This window comes from Embiotoca jacksoni, unplaced genomic scaffold (genome assembly GCF_022577435.1).
Source record: "Embiotoca jacksoni isolate LCO1_2020_lvr unplaced genomic scaffold, fEmbJac1.0.p SCAF_18, whole genome shotgun sequence".
Taxonomy (NCBI): Eukaryota; Metazoa; Chordata; class Actinopteri; family Embiotocidae; genus Embiotoca; species Embiotoca jacksoni.
Genome location: NW_027185318.1, coordinates 1,480,057 through 1,501,174, shown reverse-complemented (window position 1 = coordinate 1,501,174; position 21,118 = coordinate 1,480,057). Strand labels below are relative to the sequence as shown.

General features: G+C 43.9%; 1 protein-coding gene across 4 annotated transcripts in view; it reads right to left on the bottom strand.

Moving 5' to 3' along the window:
• Window positions 1–21,118, bottom strand: part of LOC138199753 (AT-rich interactive domain-containing protein 1B-like) — a 156,160-nt gene that overhangs the window by 110,504 nt on the left and 24,538 nt on the right. For 3 of the 4 annotated variants that reach the window (XM_069151930.1, XM_069151932.1, XM_069151934.1), the window contains exon 3: window positions 6,857–7,027. In XM_069151930.1, the coding sequence (XP_069008031.1) occupies window positions 6,857–7,027 (171 nt within the window). The remainder of the gene's footprint in view (window positions 1–6,856; window positions 7,028–21,118) is intronic. The other variant, XM_069151931.1, reaches the window with a different exon arrangement.

Sequence of the window (21,118 nt, the reverse complement as noted above, 5' to 3'; positions counted from 1 at the left end):
AGAAAGAAATGAACATGTACAAACAACACACACACACACACACACACACACACACACACACACACACACACACACACCAGTATGTGTCCCGGCCTTTCCTTAGGGATGATGTCAGATGTAGCTGACAGTGTTAGCTGCAGATGCTACTGCCAAGCCTTTCATTCGTCTTCCTCTACACAGACTAATCAAATAAGAGTCAGTCCTTTGTACCATCTTCACTTCACACACTCTTTGTAAGTCCGTGTCACCACCACCACCACCACCACCACCACCACCATCCGCCCATTCACTTCAAATGCTTTGGCTCCCAGTTAAAGAGGACAACCACCAAAACCGGTGCATCCCCACATGACTTTAACAAACACACGGAGGAATGACGGCAGCATGTTGGCGAGCTCCACTTTGACCGTGACATTTTTGTGGTGTTTTCTCTTTCTCTCTCCGTCTCTGAAGTCTGTATCCAGGAACAAATGTAGCGGCATTTCCTCACAAATGGCAGCTAAATGAGGCCCCTAGGGCGCTGTGCCGCTAACTACCGGCCCCCTTTTTTTCTGAGCCATTATGATTGTCCTAACCGTTCCAAAAACACCTCTCCGTTCTTCTTCATTTGCATTTGAATTGCAGCTCGGCTGTACAAAAACAAACATAAATCGAAAAAAAGGAGAAAAAAACAAAAAAAACATTGACGGATTCTGGCCGAGCAATTAGCGAGTGTCAGTCAATGTGGAGGTAAAAAAAATAAATAAAAACACACGAAATTAAAAACATCATCTCAAACACATGCATACACACTATCACACACTCATACACAGAAAAAACTGACATACTGTATACAGTTTATATAGCATTTTGTTTTCTTTTTCAATTTTATCATTTAGTTTTTGCCTGAAAACTCATCAAGCTTAAGTGCTCGTCAGAGGCGGCCAATCAGACTGCGGCAGGCCCAGGGTTGCCTTGGCGATATGAGGGGACATTTAGAGGACTCCGATAAACTCTGCCATTTAAAAGGTTATGACAATTAACGCGGCTCTCCGCAAATTACCACTGCCAGACCTTTACCCACGGACGTCTCTCTCCCTCTTATCACCTCGCACCCAGCCTCGCCCGCTCTCTCTCCACCTCCTCCTCTCCAGCTCACCATATGCCCTCCATTTCCACAGCCCCCCCCCCTCCTTCCTCCCTCCCTCCCTCACCTCTTTCTGTCCGTCCCCTTCCAGCCAGCAGCACTTTTATTATCCTGTTAATTAACAGAGTTCTTCACTTAATATTCAAATGGTGACCAATTAATGACATTGAACTTTGGATGCCCCACCCACATGCCCCCCACCCCCCCACCCCCACCTCACACACACATTTCCTCATTTCCTCTGTTTTGTCCCCTCAACCTCCTCCCCATCGCCAAGGTGAGCTCCCATTTCCGTGTGATAGAAAGTGTGTGTGTCAGGAGGGTGAATGAGGCAGCAGAGCAAGTATACAGCGAGGGGGGTAATAAAGCCAGGGGGGCAGGCTGCAGAAAGGCACGATGGCCTTTTAATTAACCTGGTGTGATTAAAAGTGGGGGTGGAGGAGGGTGGGGGCGGGTAAGCCAGTTGGGGGCGGAGAGGTGACAGACAGGAAATAGGAAATGACACACTGGAAGTAGTGAACATCCAATTGATGAACCAGTATGTGGGCATCCCAGAGTTTTTATAGAGCTTTCACTTGTGGTCTTATGAAATCTCATCTCGATAAAATTTTCAATCAAAATTTCAACGTTTACAACGAGACGAACTCCATCAGCTGAGGAAGACGATATGAAACGATCAAAAGCTCCAGAACAGCCACTGAAGGGAGCCTGTGATCAACAACATTTCATGTGTCCATATCTATATCTTCAAATTTAGTGATTTGGAAGTTTTCATATTAACAGAATAATAAAATGATTCTTTACACACAATGAAATTACCCCTGTTGTTTACAAAGAAAGAAATTAATATTATTACTATCTGAAATTATGCACAGCCATAAAGAACAGCAAAAGACATACAGTCATTAGAATTTAAAAGTAAAAGAAAAGTTAACTAATAAAAGCTCGACCTGACAGCGGTCATTGCTTTGGTTCGTGTTTTTTTTTTTTTTTTCATAAGCTGACTGGTGGAAAGTGTGTTTGTTGTCATGTAACCCAATGAAGCCCACTTCCTCCTGTGATGGATGTCCCTGTAAAGTGAGCACGTTTCCTCCAATCAGCTGAGACTTCATCTATGTCAAAGCGCTGCTCCCCAGGGCCTGCTCTCAGACAGGAAGAGGAAATACTTAAAGTCAATCGAGGAATAGAGGATCGGTTTCACAAAGGAGAGCGGACGAGCAGTTTTTACTACCGGGAGCAAATGTGACGAGGACTTCCTTCTTTAGACGCCGGCAGTCAAATCCTGACAACTCTCATCCAAATACCACTGAACGGTATACACAGTTATATATATATATATACACAAGGCGAGGCTATATTCTGTTACATGTAATTACTCTGTAAACATCAATTTAACACACTGTTTCTAAGTGAACAATTTAATAGTGAGTGCTCCATGGAATAGCTGATCAAAGCTGGTACCATGTCCTCACAGCGTTATGAGTTGGAGTCTGGCAGTTGGCCAACGTTGCATCTCACCTCCTTCCCTTCTTTCTCCCCCGTCGCTCCTGTCACCCTCGGCTGTATACTACCCAATAAAGCAAATATGCCGTAAAAGATTATCTCCAAATTCTTGAAAATTATAGCTCTCTCATTTCTGTTTTTATGAGGTGGAATGTATTAGACACTAACAAAATATCACGCACTTCATCTGTTATGTGTCGAGTGTAACGCGGCCGTCGAGCGAAGGAAAGGGCACAGATTTTCTCCTTTCAAGCGATTTGTCTCACTGGAGCTAACAATCAGACCGAAAGCATTAGGATCATGATATTTACGGGGTCCGTTCGATCTATACTTCCAGAAAAGGGGCTACTACTTTATGGCTTTTCAATATTTTTTCACGTAAAGGAAACGATTCTTATTGCAATAGTGAGCATTGATTTAACAGCCTTGACATGTTCCCTTGTAATGTATGAAGTAAAAAACAAAGAATCCAGTCAATTAAAAGTGCATGTCACAATGTTTCTTCAAACTGTAACACGCAATAGTCTATTAAAAAATATCTGGTATTGTCAAACACCCAAAGCATTCAAACTCCACCAGTAAACCACCCACATTTAATTTTTTCAAACCCTTCTTTCCTTATGTGAAAGCATATATATATTTTGTACTTTTTGTATCAGCCCTGATGTCTCAGAAATATCTTTTTAGCCTGCTTTGCTCCGTGCAATCAGATGAGGTCACAGCAGTGCAGCAGACTCAAAGAAAGGCGGCGTTTTCACACGATTTGTTATAAAAACCGGCTAATAGCGGTCGGTTGCAGAGCAAATTCGGTGTCAAAGGCAGCTGGAATGGTTCCATCAACTGGAGGATGTCCTCTGGCTCGGGTTAATGGCAGTGGAGTGGAGGGAAGGAACTACGGAGAGTGCTGGAAGAACAAGAACTTTTCAGCTTGGATTTCTCCGAGTAATGCAGGGTCAAAAAACAGGGGTCAAAACCACAATGACATCCTAATCTGGCGTGCGCTGGCTATTGTGTGTGTGTGTGTGCATGTAATCCGTTCTGTGTGGCTCACATCATGTCTCATTTCAGCTCAGAATCACAGACAAAGGTCACCGTTTGACCTTTTCACAGCCCCGAATTGCTGCAGCACACTCGGCTGATTAGTGTACACACAGACACACATATACAGCAATTGATAGAAACACACACACTCGCTCAGAACTGAAAAATAAAAGTAATACAGCACAAGAGCTGAAGGCACACCACGTCTTGTATTTGCAATCTTGGCCAGCTGCACTGTGTAAGTTCAATTTACAAACAACTTTGCTTCTTGGATCTAAAAATCAAAGACGAGGACCTACTTTCTTTGTAATTTAAATTTATTCTAGTATTTTCTGATATTTATTTTCTTCATTCAGTCAATCAATGGACAATTAACTTTGTCTTAATGCCACAGCACAGGCTTGTTGTTGTTATGTGTAAAATGTCATGGTTTTTAATGATCAATATTTTGCATTTTCAGTAAATACTTAAATAAAGTGAGAATTTAGACCTGGATTTTGGTGTTGCTGAGTGCAAAATACATTCGTATATGCAATGAATCTAGCTTCTTACTAATTCTATATTTTCTTTTAAACACAGTGTATGTAGCTTCTAATGAAATGGGCGGCTGGTTGGTTAAATGGTCCTTTCGTTGTATTTTCCTGCTCTAACTCATTTCAAGCCAAAATGTGAAAATGTAATATAAATGTAAAAGTATGGGAGCCAGGAGCTTATTAGCTGAAGGAAAAGAATGAATTGAGTTGGGTGTATAGAGGGATGTTAAGTAGACAGAAACCAGAAGGTGTTGACGTCCCGCCTGCTGTGTTCCAGGGACATAAAATGCTACGTAGCTGTAACACATACGAAGGGTTTCTTGATTATAGGTGGAGGCAGCGGGACGCAGCATTCATGTAGTGGCTGCTGGAGGTACTGAGTCTTTTATGCAGCTTTAACAAGCATGTGTGCTGATTGAAACATTTTCCCTTAAAGTGCGTACATAACAATGAAAAACAGAGGGGAGCCAGCTCGCTGGTCACCACAGACGTTGGCATGGCAACCAATACACGACCTACCAGCACAGGTGAAACGGGGCTTTAGCCAATCGGAGTACAACTACCTGATGTACAGTATAATTGTTAGCGCGGGTCAAATGCCGCCACATCATGAGCGATGATGAAAACACACCATTACTGTCACAAAATGTCGCCGTGGCGATGGATCTCAGCCCCTCCTAGTTCGAGTGAATAAGGTTTGTTCAGTAGGCTGCACGGTCTCAGCGTGTGAGCATGTTAAGTGAGGAAACAAGAGTAAGTGCTTTTTCAGTGTGAGACAAAAGGCGCGCTGCCTGAAACATTCACTCAGTATGAAAATTACTATGCTAAGACTGCTGATTTCCTTTTTTGACAACCTGCCTTTGTGTTCAAATGGCTTTTTGCTTGGCTATTTGTCTTGGAGTGCTCAATATTCAAGTCTGTCTAAAGGAAGGTTTAACTACATCTCAGTAAATCACAGTATAACTACCTTGACAGACACAGTTCCACCGATGCCAAAATGGCATCAGCTTGTACAGATGCTAAACAAGTCTGCACACATTCTGTGAACTGCTAATGGCTTATTGAGTGTGTGGGCCAAAAAAAGTGCCTTTGGAAATATTTCCATCCATGCTGCTTGTGTTGTTCATACTATCTGTTCATACTGGTCCGAGTAGCACATGTCTGTAACAGTATCCTGATCCGTGTGGTGTTTTATGTTCTCTACTGTTACTACGTCTCGTTCAGTCCTGCACTTCTGAGCTGTCCATGTGGAAATCTATTGATTTAATTTATGCTGCTCTGAGGTGGAAGAAGTATTCGGAGCTTTTACTCCAACTTGTACCGCATTTTATATCTTTACAATGCAGGAAATGTGTTCAAAGTAGAAAACAAGCAAATAGTGGTTTCTGTTTTAATAGTATTAGAATAAAAGTACATAAATTTGTGTTTTTAAATATTAAATAGTTGCAGCTGTCTAGGTAAGTGATTTACTTCTCCTGAGTGGTGTTACAATTAATATTTTATATATTCTTGGGTATCCAAGTCCATATTAATGCATTGTATTCTATGAACCTGGTACATTTAACTACTTCAGATTTCCAGGTGGGTTTTCAATGCTCTCCCATGTGATCCCTGCTTTCAAATACAATTCTTGGGTGCCATGTTGCATTTTGTTACTTCACTCATCTTCATTACACTTCAGTTCTTTTGTTTGCAACACGGTGCATTGGGATTACATCTGGACTGATATATCCAGTATTGGTGAACTTAAACCTGCCTCCATCAGGCATAATGCTGATCTTGCAGCAGTACAAACTTGTCTTGTGCTTTCCTCCCTGCTCTGTCTGATCTATCCTTTCCTGTCCAGTTCTGTTGTAATCGCCCCGTCTTGTGCTGTTCTCTCTTGCTCCATTTTGCTCTGCTCTGTAATGATCCAGGGCAGGGCTGTGAGCCAGAGTCTTTCCATGCAGACTGATAGATCCCTCTGGCTGCAGAGTGGATGGGAAACACATGGGCAGCCTCCACTCAACTCAAAAAAAACAACTGCTTGAACCCGGCTTCCCAATGGAAATCTTCTACAGATCATCACACCGAAACTTGGCAGGACAAGTCTCGATCCATATCTGCGGAACAGGCCCTTTGTTGTTCGGAGAATTGAGTTTGCGCTGGCGGGCTTGTGTGCATCAAAAATGTACAATATGTGTTTACACACTATAACCGTCCAATCTGTGAACATGTATTGCAAACGTTTCTGTAAAGTGTGCGTTGTGAAAGACTGAAAATATTCAGAGACATAGCAACTGAGATTTACCTAGAATACCTCACATGAATAATGTGAGGAAATAATGGCCCTAGACCACACACACACACACACACACACACACACACACACACACACACACACACACACACAAATCTCAGCACCACTAAAGTCTTAAACTACAAACTCATAGAATTTAGATGAAATCCTTTTTCCTGCCGACATCAAATTTTGTTTGTAAATCTCGATCTAATCAGCAACATGCGTGTATTTATTCAAATATATTTGAGTTACGGTGACTGTTTCCCTTTTTGCTCACGACATGTAAATGAACGCATTTCCCCGTTTTTCCACACAGGAAACAGGAAGATGAGTCTCGGTCTGAGTGTTCGGGGTGTATCAGTGTGTTGTTACCTGTTGTAGAGGTGGTCGAGGCTGCAGGTAGGAACTCTGGGTCTGGGCTGGAGGGGTCAGCTGAGGGGGGCTGAAGTATGGAGGGGTACCCTGCTGCCCCCCCTGCTGCTGCTGCTGCTGCTGCTGCTGGCTGTAGCCCCCCATCCCCTGCTGGCCATACGGCGCCACCTGCTGAAACAACCAATCACAGAAGGTACATTTTAAGGTCAGGGCTGAGACGGTCGCAGGAGTTTCACTTTAAATTAAAAGCAATGCAGAGAGGGGGCCAGGTGCAATTAGCAGGATATTACAGCAGGTGGCAGGTGACATAGTGTAGCAGTCAATCACACTTTCTAACTGGAAATCTTCTTGGAATGATTGAAAAATAAAAGCAAAAAACATCCCACAAGGGCCTACAGGAAGTATCTCATCCATTTTCCGATTCCTCTGAATGTCCCTCGGCTAAAGGCTCTTAATTTAGCTGCGAGCAGGCTGACACCCGTCTCCCAGCAGTCCTCCGCCTAATGAACTCACACTGCAGAAATCTCTAACTTTATGTCCTCCAGCTTGCCAAATGCATCGTCCCCTCTACATTATCTCTGTCTCGGGCAGCTCACAGATGGGATGAGGTGTGTTGGATATTACCGCAGGCCCGTCCCAGGCCGTAACCTTAATGAGGGACACATGGATGAGCCGCGGCATTCCAGAGCAGCGCAGTTAGGAAAACTAACTGTCGAGGGCGAAGCCACGCCAAGTGCCGATGCTGCATTACACGGCGGTTATGAAGAGAGAATGTGAACAGGGAGTGCGTGTAACAAGCTGGCACAAATACAAATGTAGTCTTAATCCCTTCTTGTCATTTGTTATGACTACAGACAGCAGCAGGTGCTCCTCACTCCTCTAAGGATTTCCTACGGAGGCTGGGGTTTTCTCATCCACACTACCACACACAAATACACAAAAGCCAAGTACAGATTATTAAACAACATTTACGACCGCCGGTGAGGCAGCATGACGGCACTTTTCATGTCATGGTTTTCTCAATCATATCAGGTTGCTTTTTTATTCATCGAGTCTTTAAACGTGCATCGATGCTGTAATTTGGGAGGCGTGTGAGGTTCGTACTCTACTTCCAGCTTACGTTCCTGTTTCCTAAACTTTGAAATGTACCTTTAAATCTTCCTTGGCAGTCTTAGCAAAGTAAAAGTCTCTCAAACCCAGAATGATTTATGTCTAAAATGATATTCATAGGGGACTCCGATATGACGTCCCTCATACACTACCGCCTTGTCGGATGAAAAGCGAAGCGCACACATCCAGAGCTGAAGCTTCACTGTGACTGTTATGAGTGAGAAAACGCACTCATAAAAGTCCTGTTGAAACTGATAGCTTGTGTAAAAATAGTGAAACCTGATCTGGCTGCAGACAACCAGTGAAGATTAATACATTTCAAACAGTTTCGAAGAGTACCTTCCTTTGAGTGGGTGGTACAAAAAAAAGAAGAAATATTCTCTCAATACTGGCAGAAGCTTTTTGACTCTCTGAATAGAGATGATTGGAGAATGTAGAATACTTCTCACTTCAATGGAAATTTGATTAAAAAGGACAGGTGTGTGTGTGTGTGTGTGTGTGTGTGTGTGTGTGTGTGAGAGAATGTGTGTGTTGTGCTTAGAGTGTGAGTGTGTCATTAGGCCGATGAGACAGACAGACAGGGTGAGATCAGTCTAGCTGGCAGAGAGGTTAATAGCATGGCCCTGCTCATGCCAACAGCACCACTGGATTCATTATTGCCAGCCAGGATAACACACACACACACACACGCACACACACACACACACACACACACACACACACACACACACACACACACACACACACACACACACACACACACTACGCGATTCTAACGTACTTAAATGAATCCATATTCAAGTTCCCTTGTTTGTGGGGATTTGCTGAAGTAAGAAAGACAAACAAATGCTCACTATCACACGCACACACACACACACACACACGCACACGCACACACACACACACACACACACACGTCATTAGATGTGGATCAAAACCCCTCCGATAAAACAGAAGCGACTCTATCCAGTAATCAGTGATGACAGGCTGGTAACACAGTGGGTCTCAACTGGAACACTACTGTTCTGGGATTGGTGAGGATTAGGTCGCCATGGAGATCGAGACCAGACAACCGTGGGTGGGTTCCTGTTCCTCCTCAGACAAACACAATGACAGGCAGACAGACAGATATGGGCAGACAGTGACAGATAGACAGAGGAAGAGATGGATGTGGGAAGAGAAACAGACAAATCTCACCAAACAGGTTTAAGACTGAACGGTTCTTTAGGTTTGTGCCTCCAAAAAAAAAATCCTCTTCGTGCCATAAATAACCTAGTTACAAAGCATAAAAAGTTAATGAATAAATAATAACCTACACTAGATTCCGTTGTCTTTAAAATTGCTGGTTTGAGCTGCTGAGATTTTATATGTAAAAATACACCTGGGACAGAGGTAGTGAGCATGCTGGAACAAGAAAGCTCCAGCACACCAATGTTACGTCTGTTGGCTCTCTTATCGCGGTAACGCTATACTGGATTTTCAAGTTTGCAAAATTCAAGAACTCTTTAGAATTTAGAGCCACTGAGGTGAAAACAACTGACTAACCTCTCACAGCAGAAATGTTGGTATGCCGTTGCATAAAAAGCAGGTTTCAGCCTTAACGGTGGCCGTTAGTGTTGCCAGCTGCTTTTATTGCACATTTTGCCTCCCTGGTTTACACAGAATGAAACTGAGCCATTGTATTTGTAACTAGTGCTGTCTGGTGATTAAATCTGGATATTTCAATCTTAATTCAACTGGTGACAAGTATAGTTCTCTAAATAAATGTTCTTGTCTGCTGACCAGGCTTTCATCATCACACTTTCTCCACCGCACTGAACAACAGGTGCGATCCAAAAGTTCAGAGACTCTTCCTGTTGTGCACGAATGGAGCGCCTGCAGCTCAGTAACAGCTCTGCGACAGGGGGAAGTCATAACTGTCACGAGTGAATATTCCAAATCACATTCAACAGCATAACAGCTGACGTCACGGGACTATTTTCAGAACGAATAATGCATCATTCCCCTCACATGGGGTACAGCAACATACACAACAACAGGAATCACATTGTCTGAGGCAAATGAATGAAGGCGTTTGCGGAGGGATGACGGCTGCGTTGCACAAATGAGATCATCGTTGAATCAAAAGCATTAACAAAATCAGCGCTGCAGGGGCATTCGATTACAGGCCATAATCATCATGAATGGATGATTCTGACATTTAGTGTCATCATTAAATACGGAGAATACGGTCACTTTCAAAGACATTACTCTCCAAGCAGGGTCACGCAGCTGATCTGTTGATCAGCAGCACTGCTGCACTGCATGAGCTGTTTATAGCAATATGCCACACAGACGCTGTTTAAACTGGGAGAGATGTTTTCAATGTAAAATATGGTTATATTACATGGAGATCTGAACAATGCTTTATTCTTTTCTTCCCAGTAACAAAAAAAGAAAGCTTTCAGGAGCATCTGTTGTGAGTGTAGTTAAAAAGGAGAGACTGAAAAATATGCGAGCAGGTAGACAGACAACCAGGTAAGCAAGCAGAAAGATAGACACAGAGACGAAGCCTAAAATAAATAAAAAAGTCCTAAGTACAGAGACGGCGAGCAGACTGGAAGTCTAACAAGTAGCAACCTGTCACTGTGGTTTTGGGAGGGAAGAAAGATTGATTCAAATGCAGCTTCTGTTTGATGGCTGGGCCCAGCTGTACGAATGCACCGGACCCGCTGAGTGCACACCAGCTCACTGAAACCGGATTCTCTTTGACTGTTAATATTCTTAGTGATAAACAGACTTGCTGTGCTGCTGGTTACACCAATAAAAATAACTGTTGGAAGTAGAAAATAACACCATTTTCTGCCTTTTTCCTTCCACTCAGGTGTGTGGAAGCAGACAAAATAACTGTGATTTATCCAGAGTGCCTTGGCAGGCACACGGTGTCAAATAAATGTCTGTAATGAAATGACAACAGATGTGAAGTGCTGTAGGGAGAAATGACGCAGAATAGACGTCCTGTGAAGCAAATAATTCTCCATAAACTGCAGAAACAGTGTGATGAAAACAAAAGCCTTGGCGGCATATTAAGATCCAAAGACACACACACGAACACAAACACTGGGAATAACTCAATCAAAAATCTATCAAAACAAGAGTCGTATGAGAAGGCGGACAATATCTTCCTGTTCTGCAAATGGTGGGAATAAATAGCCAATGCCAACCCGTATTCAAGGCGGTGGTGTGTGTGTGTGTGTGTGTGTGTGTGTGTGTGTGTGTGTGTGTGTGTGTGTGTGGGAGCACGTGTGTGTGTGTGTGTGTATGCGCCTTAAATCAGCCGTTAAAAAACCTTCCATGGAACAAGGCACTTCTTGTAATTCAATTGGGCCAATGAGCAATAGACAGGAATTTTCATAATTCTGTCACCGTACCGATACGGCTGGCTGGTGACCGGGACCACAGGTTGCCCGTTTTGAGTGACAGATGGGCTCAGCCAACCAGAGCGCTAAGCTGTGCCGCCACCCCGACCCCCAAACGCAGTCTCACACACACACACACACACACACACACGGGCCTGACAGGGGCGCACATCAGCAGTGCAGCCGCATTAGCATCCACATGCTATCATGCTCGTTGTGCCTGCTGACAATGAAAGAAGAAAGATTTAAACTGTTACAAGAAATAGGAAGTCAGATGAGCTGACACAGACTGACACAAAAGACGACACAAAAAAGCCCGATGCAGACATGTGAAGAGATGCAGAGACGGGAGGATGTTTAGAGAGGCAGAGATGGAGAGATAGGCAGAAGGCAGATAGAGGACAGGGTGTTACACACTGAGATACTTAAAGGGAAAGATAAAGCGATGTTTCACGTGATAAAGACAGAGAGAGACGGATAAAGACGGTGATGCAGAGAGGAAGATATGTGGAGAGAAAAGGGCGACACAGACGAAGTGTAAAAGAGAAGCGGAGGATGGAGGATGAGCCTCAGAGGGATGATGGGAAACTAGCTTGGTATTACCAGACCCAAATCCTCTGCATGAATATACGGGTCTGGCCTCGCTCCATTGGGGTTTGTTGCCAGTCATTACATCCTAATGGGCAGTGCTGTGCACCAAAATTCACCAGGCTGTAAAACAACAGTGAGCAGAGTGCCCACTCATTGGTCCACCTCCCAGAGCAGCTGAGCAAACCTTCATGCCAACAGGGTTTTCCAGACAATTATCACAGCAACGACTGAAACGGAGCACCGGGCCGGTGGAACCATCAGAACCAGGCTCATGTAAAAGAGCGACGAAGACAAAAAGTTATTTGGAACTCGCATAAGACAGAAATATAGATGTGTAATTTATTAGACTTGAAAGAAACTACAAAATTGGATGTGCTAATAAGAAAACTTAGCTTTTTAAAAGTAAACTATTGATGAACAACTGAATATGTCAGCAGACAAACATGTACTTAATTGTAATTAAGTGTTATTACACCTGATGACTTGACTGACTGCTCTGTTTATACTGCATACTCAGTTAAAAACAACAACAAACAAATACCAACAGTATACAGAATGGAAACAATTTTCCAAGTCCACAGATTCAGCAGTTAGACTTCGGTTGAATTTACCAGATAAACTGTCAAACAAGCTGTAACAGAGAAAACAAAATGGATTTCCAAAGATTTAATTTGTTGTTGTTGACCAGGTTGTTCTTGGCGCTGTGTCACCGACCACACACCAAATGTTTGGATTTTTCTTGGGGTCAGTAGAACCTGATCTGACCTGTATCTTTGTGGCTTCTACAATATCATATATCTACGCGCTCACTTTAGCATCTAAACACTAAAAGCTCAACATCATTGATTCAAAGCGACGTCTTTGTTTATAATACTGTCTGAGTTTTGTGCAAAATGAAACTGGATTTTTTTTTTTTTTTTTCACATTTACACTCTATAGCATTTCAGGAAATCGAACAGCGAACTTAAGAGCAGATAATCAAAGAAAATTTCAGCACGGGAGCACAGCAGGAAAACAGTAAGAGATAAATGCCAGTGTTGACAGATCTGTCAATCAAAAGAATGAAAAAGTGTACCGGTATCAAAATAACTGACAACCGTGGCAGTCAGCTCATCTATTTTCCGTAAGTGGTTGAAACATTTAAATGATCCAACTGTAACATTTTTCAGTTGACCTGCATTGTCTGCTCTACAAACAACAACAACAACAAAATGGCCCATAAAAATAAAAGAAACAAAGAAAAGCTTCTCTGAATAGTTTTAATATTGGAAAAGTTACACAACAAATAAGACAGGTTTGAGGAGTTTCCAGGATCACATCTTTTGTAAGATATTCTATAACTGACACGGTTTTTTTTTTTTATAGCTTATACAAGTGCTGAGTTTTAACACATAATATAGTAACTTCAACAGGGCAAATGGTAGAGGATCAAAACGGGGCTCGAGTTCATCATGAATCAATTGTTACACCTTAAATGTCAATATGATAGCTTTGACTAATCCATCTGTTTTCATTGGCTCTTTTGCATGACACACACTGTAGAGACGATCGGATCTTTAAGCACTTCCAACACGGTGGTGAGAAAACATGGTGCAGCGTTTTGACTTCAGTCCCAGCTGACGATGATCCATGATCCAAACACTGCATTGGATGTTGGGTGTGAATTTATTGGTTTAATTTTTTTTTGAGATGCCAATATGTTTAAAGCCAAGGCTCTTCGCTATGTGCAGCAACACAAGTGCATTAAAGACAACAAGACTAATAGTGTAATAACAGAAGGCGCTAGCGCTGCGTCTGCGGGAGTCGCTCATCGGTAATATGAATATCAACTCCCTCCATTTCTGCTACGTATACAGTTGACATCCTCAGAAACCCATTAGAGGTCTCACATCCGAGCTGAGCTGGTAGAGCCGGCGAAAGGTTATCGTTCCACTCTGGACCAAAACAAATCATCCACCTTCCTCAGCTGTGTGGTGATAAGATCAGCCACTCAGCCGCTACGTGCACTCGTGAACCGCAGACGAAGGTGAGTCCCTTAATGAAATGCGAGGCGTCGGCATCAAAAGTCTCATGATTAAACATAAGGGAAAGAAGAGGGGACGCATCACTATTCTCATCATAGCACCCGCATCCCGCATCCTCCCTACCCCCCATCCGCCCTCTACCCCCCCACCCCCGCCCCTCCAAGGTGACGGCACTCTTCATCTCTTTGATCTCGCTCCTCCCACTCCTCATCCGTCGGGAGAACATGGACATCAGGAGTGAGCTGCCCTTGGAGGAGCGGGAGGAGGGTTGTGGAATCGTGACATACCGGCAGCCTGAACTCTGACACATCAAGACAAAACTGAATAGAAAACTAATTGTATGAAGCACGGCACACTTCATGTAGACAGCAGTTTATTTAATCCCCGCATGAAAACACAAGGCTGCTATTCAACGACTGACTCTTTGACCCGTTGATAACATCAAATCGTTCTGACGGCGAGTGAAAGCGAGTAGATGGTGTTGCCATCGACTGAAACACACCCAGGCCTGTTTTTAGATTTTTTTTATATCTTCATCTTGGATCCCTTTCTGAAGACTGCCAAACGTTGCTCTCTTGCTCTCTGCCCCCCCGTCTGTCTGTCTGTCTTTATTTTTCTCTTACTCTAATTCGCTGTTTCTCACATCAATTGATGTTTAAAAGAAAAAAACAACAAAGAGGCCACTCGTTGAAGGCGTTTTATTGCTCGGTGACTGCAGCTCGCTGCGGTTCTGTTGTTCCAGGCACAGCCATAATGGAGATATTTGGAGAGGCAGAGCAGGGCAGGTTAATGCTCTCTGTAATGCGTGTGTGAACAGCAATTTAGCTTTTTTTTTTTCTGTATTTTTTTTGCGAGAGGCTCTGGGCCCGGTGCCACCGGCTCCAAATGTTTTCCCCTGCTAAACTCCTGACCCCAATCTGAGGCCAAGAAAGTCAGAAGAGACGTGGAAATTGAGAAAGAGGCAAAGACAAAAAAGCAAATGTGATGCATTGATGTAGGGGTCAAAAATGGATCTGAATACGAGAGAGGGAAGTGAAGCGGGTTCAGCGATGCTGAAGTTGCAGGCGGTTTCCCTAAAGAATGAGAGAGACTGATAAATAGCTCATCAATCGCTTGAAATGTCTTCCAACAGAATTCCTCAATGTTGAATGTCGAAGGGGAAAGAGAAACCGAGTACAAGATCTACCTCAAACCATATTCACTCTTGACAGATTGAAAATAATCATCAAATTACGGAGGAAAGAAAGCTCGTGACACATGTAAACATCACATCTGAGCACTAAGTAGCCCCGCCACGTCTCTCAGATCAATCATTTCACAACACGGCGGCTCGGCTCATTTCTCACCGCTCGCTGTGATGACAGGCTCGAACTTGTGTAGGAGTCATGTCAATTACATCTGAACGGGGGAGGAGGGAGAGGGAAGGGGAAGGGGGGAAGGGAGGGTTGCTTTCTAGTTGAAATACACTTTTGCACCATTGGCGGTCACCGTGAGCTCAGGAGATTATACTGGTGTTTGACGAGCCCCCGCTGGGAGGCCGTCTCTCCTGGACGCCGACACGCCGAGGAGGCGTCGCCTTGTTGACATCCGTCTGCTGGAGATGTGATGACGACGGGGTCACGGGGTCACGGTCTTCATCCTGAAGAGTCCGTGAATCTGTCTCCTTCTAGAAGAATCAACACATTAATGCCGATCCTTCTGGGACGGACTGATTATTTATCTCCCTGTAATTAGCGCTAAACTTCAAAAACTGTTGTTTCTATAAGGGAGGGGGGGGTCATATTAATATTTAGGTCAACTTATATTTAGTTAGTCGAGACTGAAGATGTTCTTCGAAGTCTATAGTCTTTAAAAATAGGCCCCATCTTCATCTTCAGTGTAACACCAAGCGGAGGGAAGCGAGCTGAATCTCGGTAACACCTTGATCATGCCAATCTACGCCTTCTCAGATCTGTTTTCAAATGTTGACGGCGTGTCACATCTCCTCACTTCTCCGTTCTACAGTACAAACGAAGAAGCGGAGATGCCGGAGCAGACTTGACCTGCGTAAAAATCTATCTCTAATCTGGATGAAAACTGAGATGAATTCTCGGTGAGCCAATTAGAGCAGCGACTAATCCCCTTGTAACTCCGCAAAGATGGAAAAGCATCCCTTTCTTTGCTCTCTCCTCCTCACTCCCTCCGTTTCGCACCGCTTTCATCTCTCTGCTCTTTTATCTTATCAATAAGCACATATAGAGCGCCACAGACACGGAGCGTCGAGCACGGATCTGTAAAAGAAAAAAACGGAAACAAAACACGCCGTTTGTGACGTTTTACAACGACTGCCTGCTTTCAACACCGAATCATATGAAACCCCAACATTACTGCAGCTTTCTGAGCGGGAATGATGGAGTTTGCTGCTCGTACAAGTAATGCAACAGCAGGAAATAAGTGACAGCTGGGTTTGTAATATAACTAATGTGGAATCCACAGGGTCTCATCATATCACCGGTCTCTTGTCCTACATCCCTGCTACCTTCGTACTTTTTGTTTTACCGTAGGTTCAGCATACAGACTCTCTACATCGGTGTGATTGATAGCACCACTCCTGAGAATCAGGGAGTCGTCTTCGTCCCCTCTTTCTAGTTAATGGCCACATCGCATGGGTTTCACGTGGCGTTTGATTGGCTGAGAGCCACTCCACAGCAGTGGGGTAATAAAAGTTACAAATGAGAGCAGGCTATTAGAGCCATTGACGTGCGTAGGCTAGCTCACTAATTAATTGATCCTGAAACTTCATCTATTCTGTAGCCAGAGAGGAACCCCTAATTAATCAGCCTTTCCATATCGTTGTCCTCCTTTCTTTCAATCCTGTTCTTCTCTGCCCCCCCCCCCTCCACACACACTTCCCTCTCCCTCCTAATGTCTTGTTTAATTGTGAGCTGAAGCTGCCCAGGGTCCCGGGGGTTGGCGTGCCGTGCAGGTCTGGAGTTGTTGCAGAGACAGAAGAAAGAAAAGTGCACGTTGTGTGTATCTGTGTGGACAAGATGTGGACTTGGAACGGCGAGCCTGCGATGTTTCAAGAGCCTTTCCAAAAGGGGCGTGCTGTGATGAGGCTGGAGTGGTCCCCTTTGTACCCCACCCCCACCCACCCTCCTCTCCCTCCATCTTTCCTGGCAGAGGGGCTGATTTATTGGGGCTTCCCAGCCATCCGTCAGAGGCAGCAGCGCTGGCTGCATTAACCCCAGAGACAACCCCAGCGCCCGGGGCCCCTAAGTGCTTCCAAGTGGCCCTCACTCTCTCTCCGTTGGTGAGGACCCCCCTCCCCCCCTGCCCAGGCTCAATCGATGTAGTAAATTACCCATCTAACTCCTTTAAGTCGATAATCCACAAGATGATGTTTGGACCAACAAGGATTTTTACAGCTTTTTGTCTTAATGGAAACTTAAAACAAGTATTTGATGCTAATGTAGGGAATATTTACAAATGCTGTTATATTTGTTGGCATTTGGAGTGTGGTAAAATTCAGAAGTAATGGCTGGTCTGAATCAATATTTACCAAAGGGGGTGGAAACATAACATGCTTCCAAGGTCTGAAAACACCTGCAACCTACAGAGGTGTTGTCCCTTCTTCACTGACGAGAAACATTAAATCCCACATGTAAATAATAAAAAGACAGCTGACTTCCATCCAGCCAATCAGTTTCAGGGTGCTGGTGTCGTTCATGGTAGCTTACGGTCTCACTGTAACGACTTACTGGGACTCTGCCATCGTTAATGTCGTCAGTAAAACCAGCTGGAACCAAGTGAACTGTTTCATGTCGATCACGAAGAGCAACTCTGAGATTAAAAAGTGAGTTCATGCAGTGGAACTTCACGGAAAGCAAAAGACTTTGATTCAAGGTCGGAAAATGGTTTGAGGGTGAAATATGCCCCCCCCCATGCCGTCCTTTTCTCAGTCTTTATTTCTATTGTCAGTGTATTGAAAGGAGAAACACAAGCACACCATTACTGTGCTATTGTTACTATTACTACGGTATGGTTACGACCTCAGTCGCTCTAATGAGGCACCTGTGGAGAACATACAGAATATTTGCCCCACATTGGATGCTCGTGCTGTCTGTATTTAGGTTCACCTGACTGACCTTTCAGCTCGCCTGCTTTTAATCAAGTGCTAATTAAAAGTCCCTTCTGGATCCGATAAATCACAGTGCGTTCCTTTTGGGAATGTAAAACCTTCGCTGTCTGAAATTTCACCCCGAACACCCCTTAAGTTGGATTTCTGACTGAGAAAGTAGGAAAAACCTCAACATCGACCTCAAAATTCAAGATGGTTCCTCAACACGTCAACCGTACAGGAAAGCAGTGGAAATACTGTTTATTAGCTCTTCTTTCTGGTTTGTCGACGGTGTTTCTATGTGCAAAATACTGCATAATGGGTTGTAATGAACTGGTATTTCTAATAATGACTGGAGGCCATTACAATCATTTAGATATGGTTAAGATGTTTACAATCAAAAATAGTGGAAACTATGAAAGCATTAGCCTGGAACCCATTCTTCTCCGTGGCTCTAATGGATCACTTACAGTATTCTCTGTGATGGGTCTTTTTCACTGCAGACATTTGGACTTGCCATTGTAGGAAAGAAGCAGATATTATTCATGTTTTCTCTATTATTCACGTGTTCCACTCAACCGGTTCAGCGTGGCAGTCGGAGAGCATGCACACAATACCAGGACCCTAAAACCGATGCAGCCAAATGGAACACAGACATCATTTATTTCATTTATTACAGCTGTGCTTTTTCTACTGCAACATGTAGAAAATGTCTTCAATGAAAACGGCATATCCTGTTGCTACACCGCAAAAAGAGCTCTATGTAGATTTAATTACTGCTGCCGCTGAACTGTTTCATTTAAATAACAGCTTAATGGAGTGTGCACAACTATTTACATAAAGGAATAAAATGCAGACGTGACAAAGTTACTTCACAATGGTTTAGTTTTGTGGTTTTCGCTGTTTCAAACACGCACAACACTCGCAAACATGTTGTGTTGCAGAAATGTGACATGAAATGAATCCAAACAGAGGAGAGCCATCTTTGAGTGTTGCTTATAGTGGAGGAATGTACACAGCTGTCGTCCAGCTGAAAAGAATACAGACGCGCTTTATAAAGAACAGAGGCGTTATTTTTCTCTTTCTTTCCCCTGATAATTACACAATGAGAACAGGTTTGTGGAGCAGTGTTGTGGTTTGTGTGCTGAACAGGTGGCGGGTCAGCCACATTTCTACTTGACTTTAAATGCTTGGCTTCTATTAAGTTGGCCCAGTGTGCAAGGAACAAACAGCCAACACTGGTAATGGCTTCTGCCTGACTCATTGACACATTCACCCCCCTCCTCCCCTCCACACACTCCTCCCTTTTTCTTCTTTCTCTCTCTCCCCTTCATTTCCCAGGATATCTTTTTTTTTCTCCTGCTCTTTCTCATACTCCATCACCCCTCCCCTCTTTTCACATCAAACACTAATGTTTCCTTCAAATTCCTTTCCCTCTCCATCTGCCAACTTTGACATCACAGGAAATTACACTCAGAATTGGCGGCAGTGTTTTTTTCTTCTTCTTCTTCTTCTTTTTTTTTTTTTTTTTTTCTCGTTTTCAACTTCATTCCACTTCCCAAACAGACGCCTTTCTCGTGTGGCCTGTCATCCCCAAGACACCTGCCTCCTTCTTCTGCTTCCTCCTCTTTCTCTTCTTTCTTTCCTTGAGCTGATATATTTGTTCTGGCTCCCATCACTCAAAACACACACACACATACACACACACACACACACACACACACACACACACACACACACACACACACACACACACACAGTCTCTTACACTATTTCACATGCACACTCTGTCTCTCGCCCTCCCTGACACACTCAAACTGTCTCTCACAAACATGCATGCCGACGCAGCATGACGCTAACTACGCCCAATGCAACTTCTAGGCTTATTTGCTGGAGGCAGGTGGGGAAGATGAGGCTGTTTTTTTTCTGTCTCTCAGACATCAACAGTGAGATTGGCGTCGGTGCTTGCTTCCTACGGCTGGATTAAGGAAAGGAGGCCATGAGTGGAGTACTTAATTGGAAGTGAAATGCAGTGCTGTGCATGTGTGTGAGTGCACGTATGGTTACATCAGCGTGGGGATAGATGCACGGTCTGTGAATGCATTCCTGTGATTTCATACAGATAACACCAGACATTCAGCTCGGGGGCCTGAACAGGTAAACACGGTCCCCCAGAAACTATGAGTCAACCTGGATTCAAGGGTCAGCCATCGCCTCTGGGTTACACACACAGTGAGCATGTTTACAAGAACACCAATAAGCCTTTTCCACCGCCGACATCCAGATGAAGGAAACGGTTCAGTCGAGGTGTTTGCATGAATTATAAGAAAAGTCTTTTTGTACGTTCTCACCCTCTCTCCTCTCCTGCACAAGTTTGTTTGTGGATGTGTCAAAATTACAGTTAGCATCATAGCACTGGGGGTGTGAGGTGTGTGTGTGTGTGTGTGTGTGTGTGTGTGTGTGTGTGTGTGTGTGTGTGTGTGTGTGTGTGGAGGGGGGGGGGCAGAAATGTCAACTATCTTAAAAAACTAATCACATGGCTAAATACCTCCAGGGATAAAATAAATTATAAAATAGGTGTTTCTATAATTCCAAAATAAAACACTTGAAATAAGTGCTGCTCTAATCAGGAGTAATCACACTATTTTTGATGATATGATAACTCCAGTGGATGAAACATACATATTCCTGTGGACTTCTTATTTAAAACAAATAAGGCTTAATTTTAGCTGAATTTAATCACAGTAATAAAAGGCAGTCAAAGAAGACATTTTGTTCCACTGTTAACCCCCCCCCCCACCACACACACACACACACACACACGGTCCCTCAGTCCCGTGGAAATCAGAGATAGATGTACACACATCCTTGTTGACGTCACGTTGCCTGGCAACATCCCAGCATGCTTGGCAGTGACAAGCTGAGGTCTCAGCCCTGAAGTGCGATGCATCATGGGAGGTTGTGTGTGCCGCGTCTTACATCACCCACGGTGCCCCTTGCTGATGCAGCTGATCCTGGGACAGTTGTGCAACATCTGGGT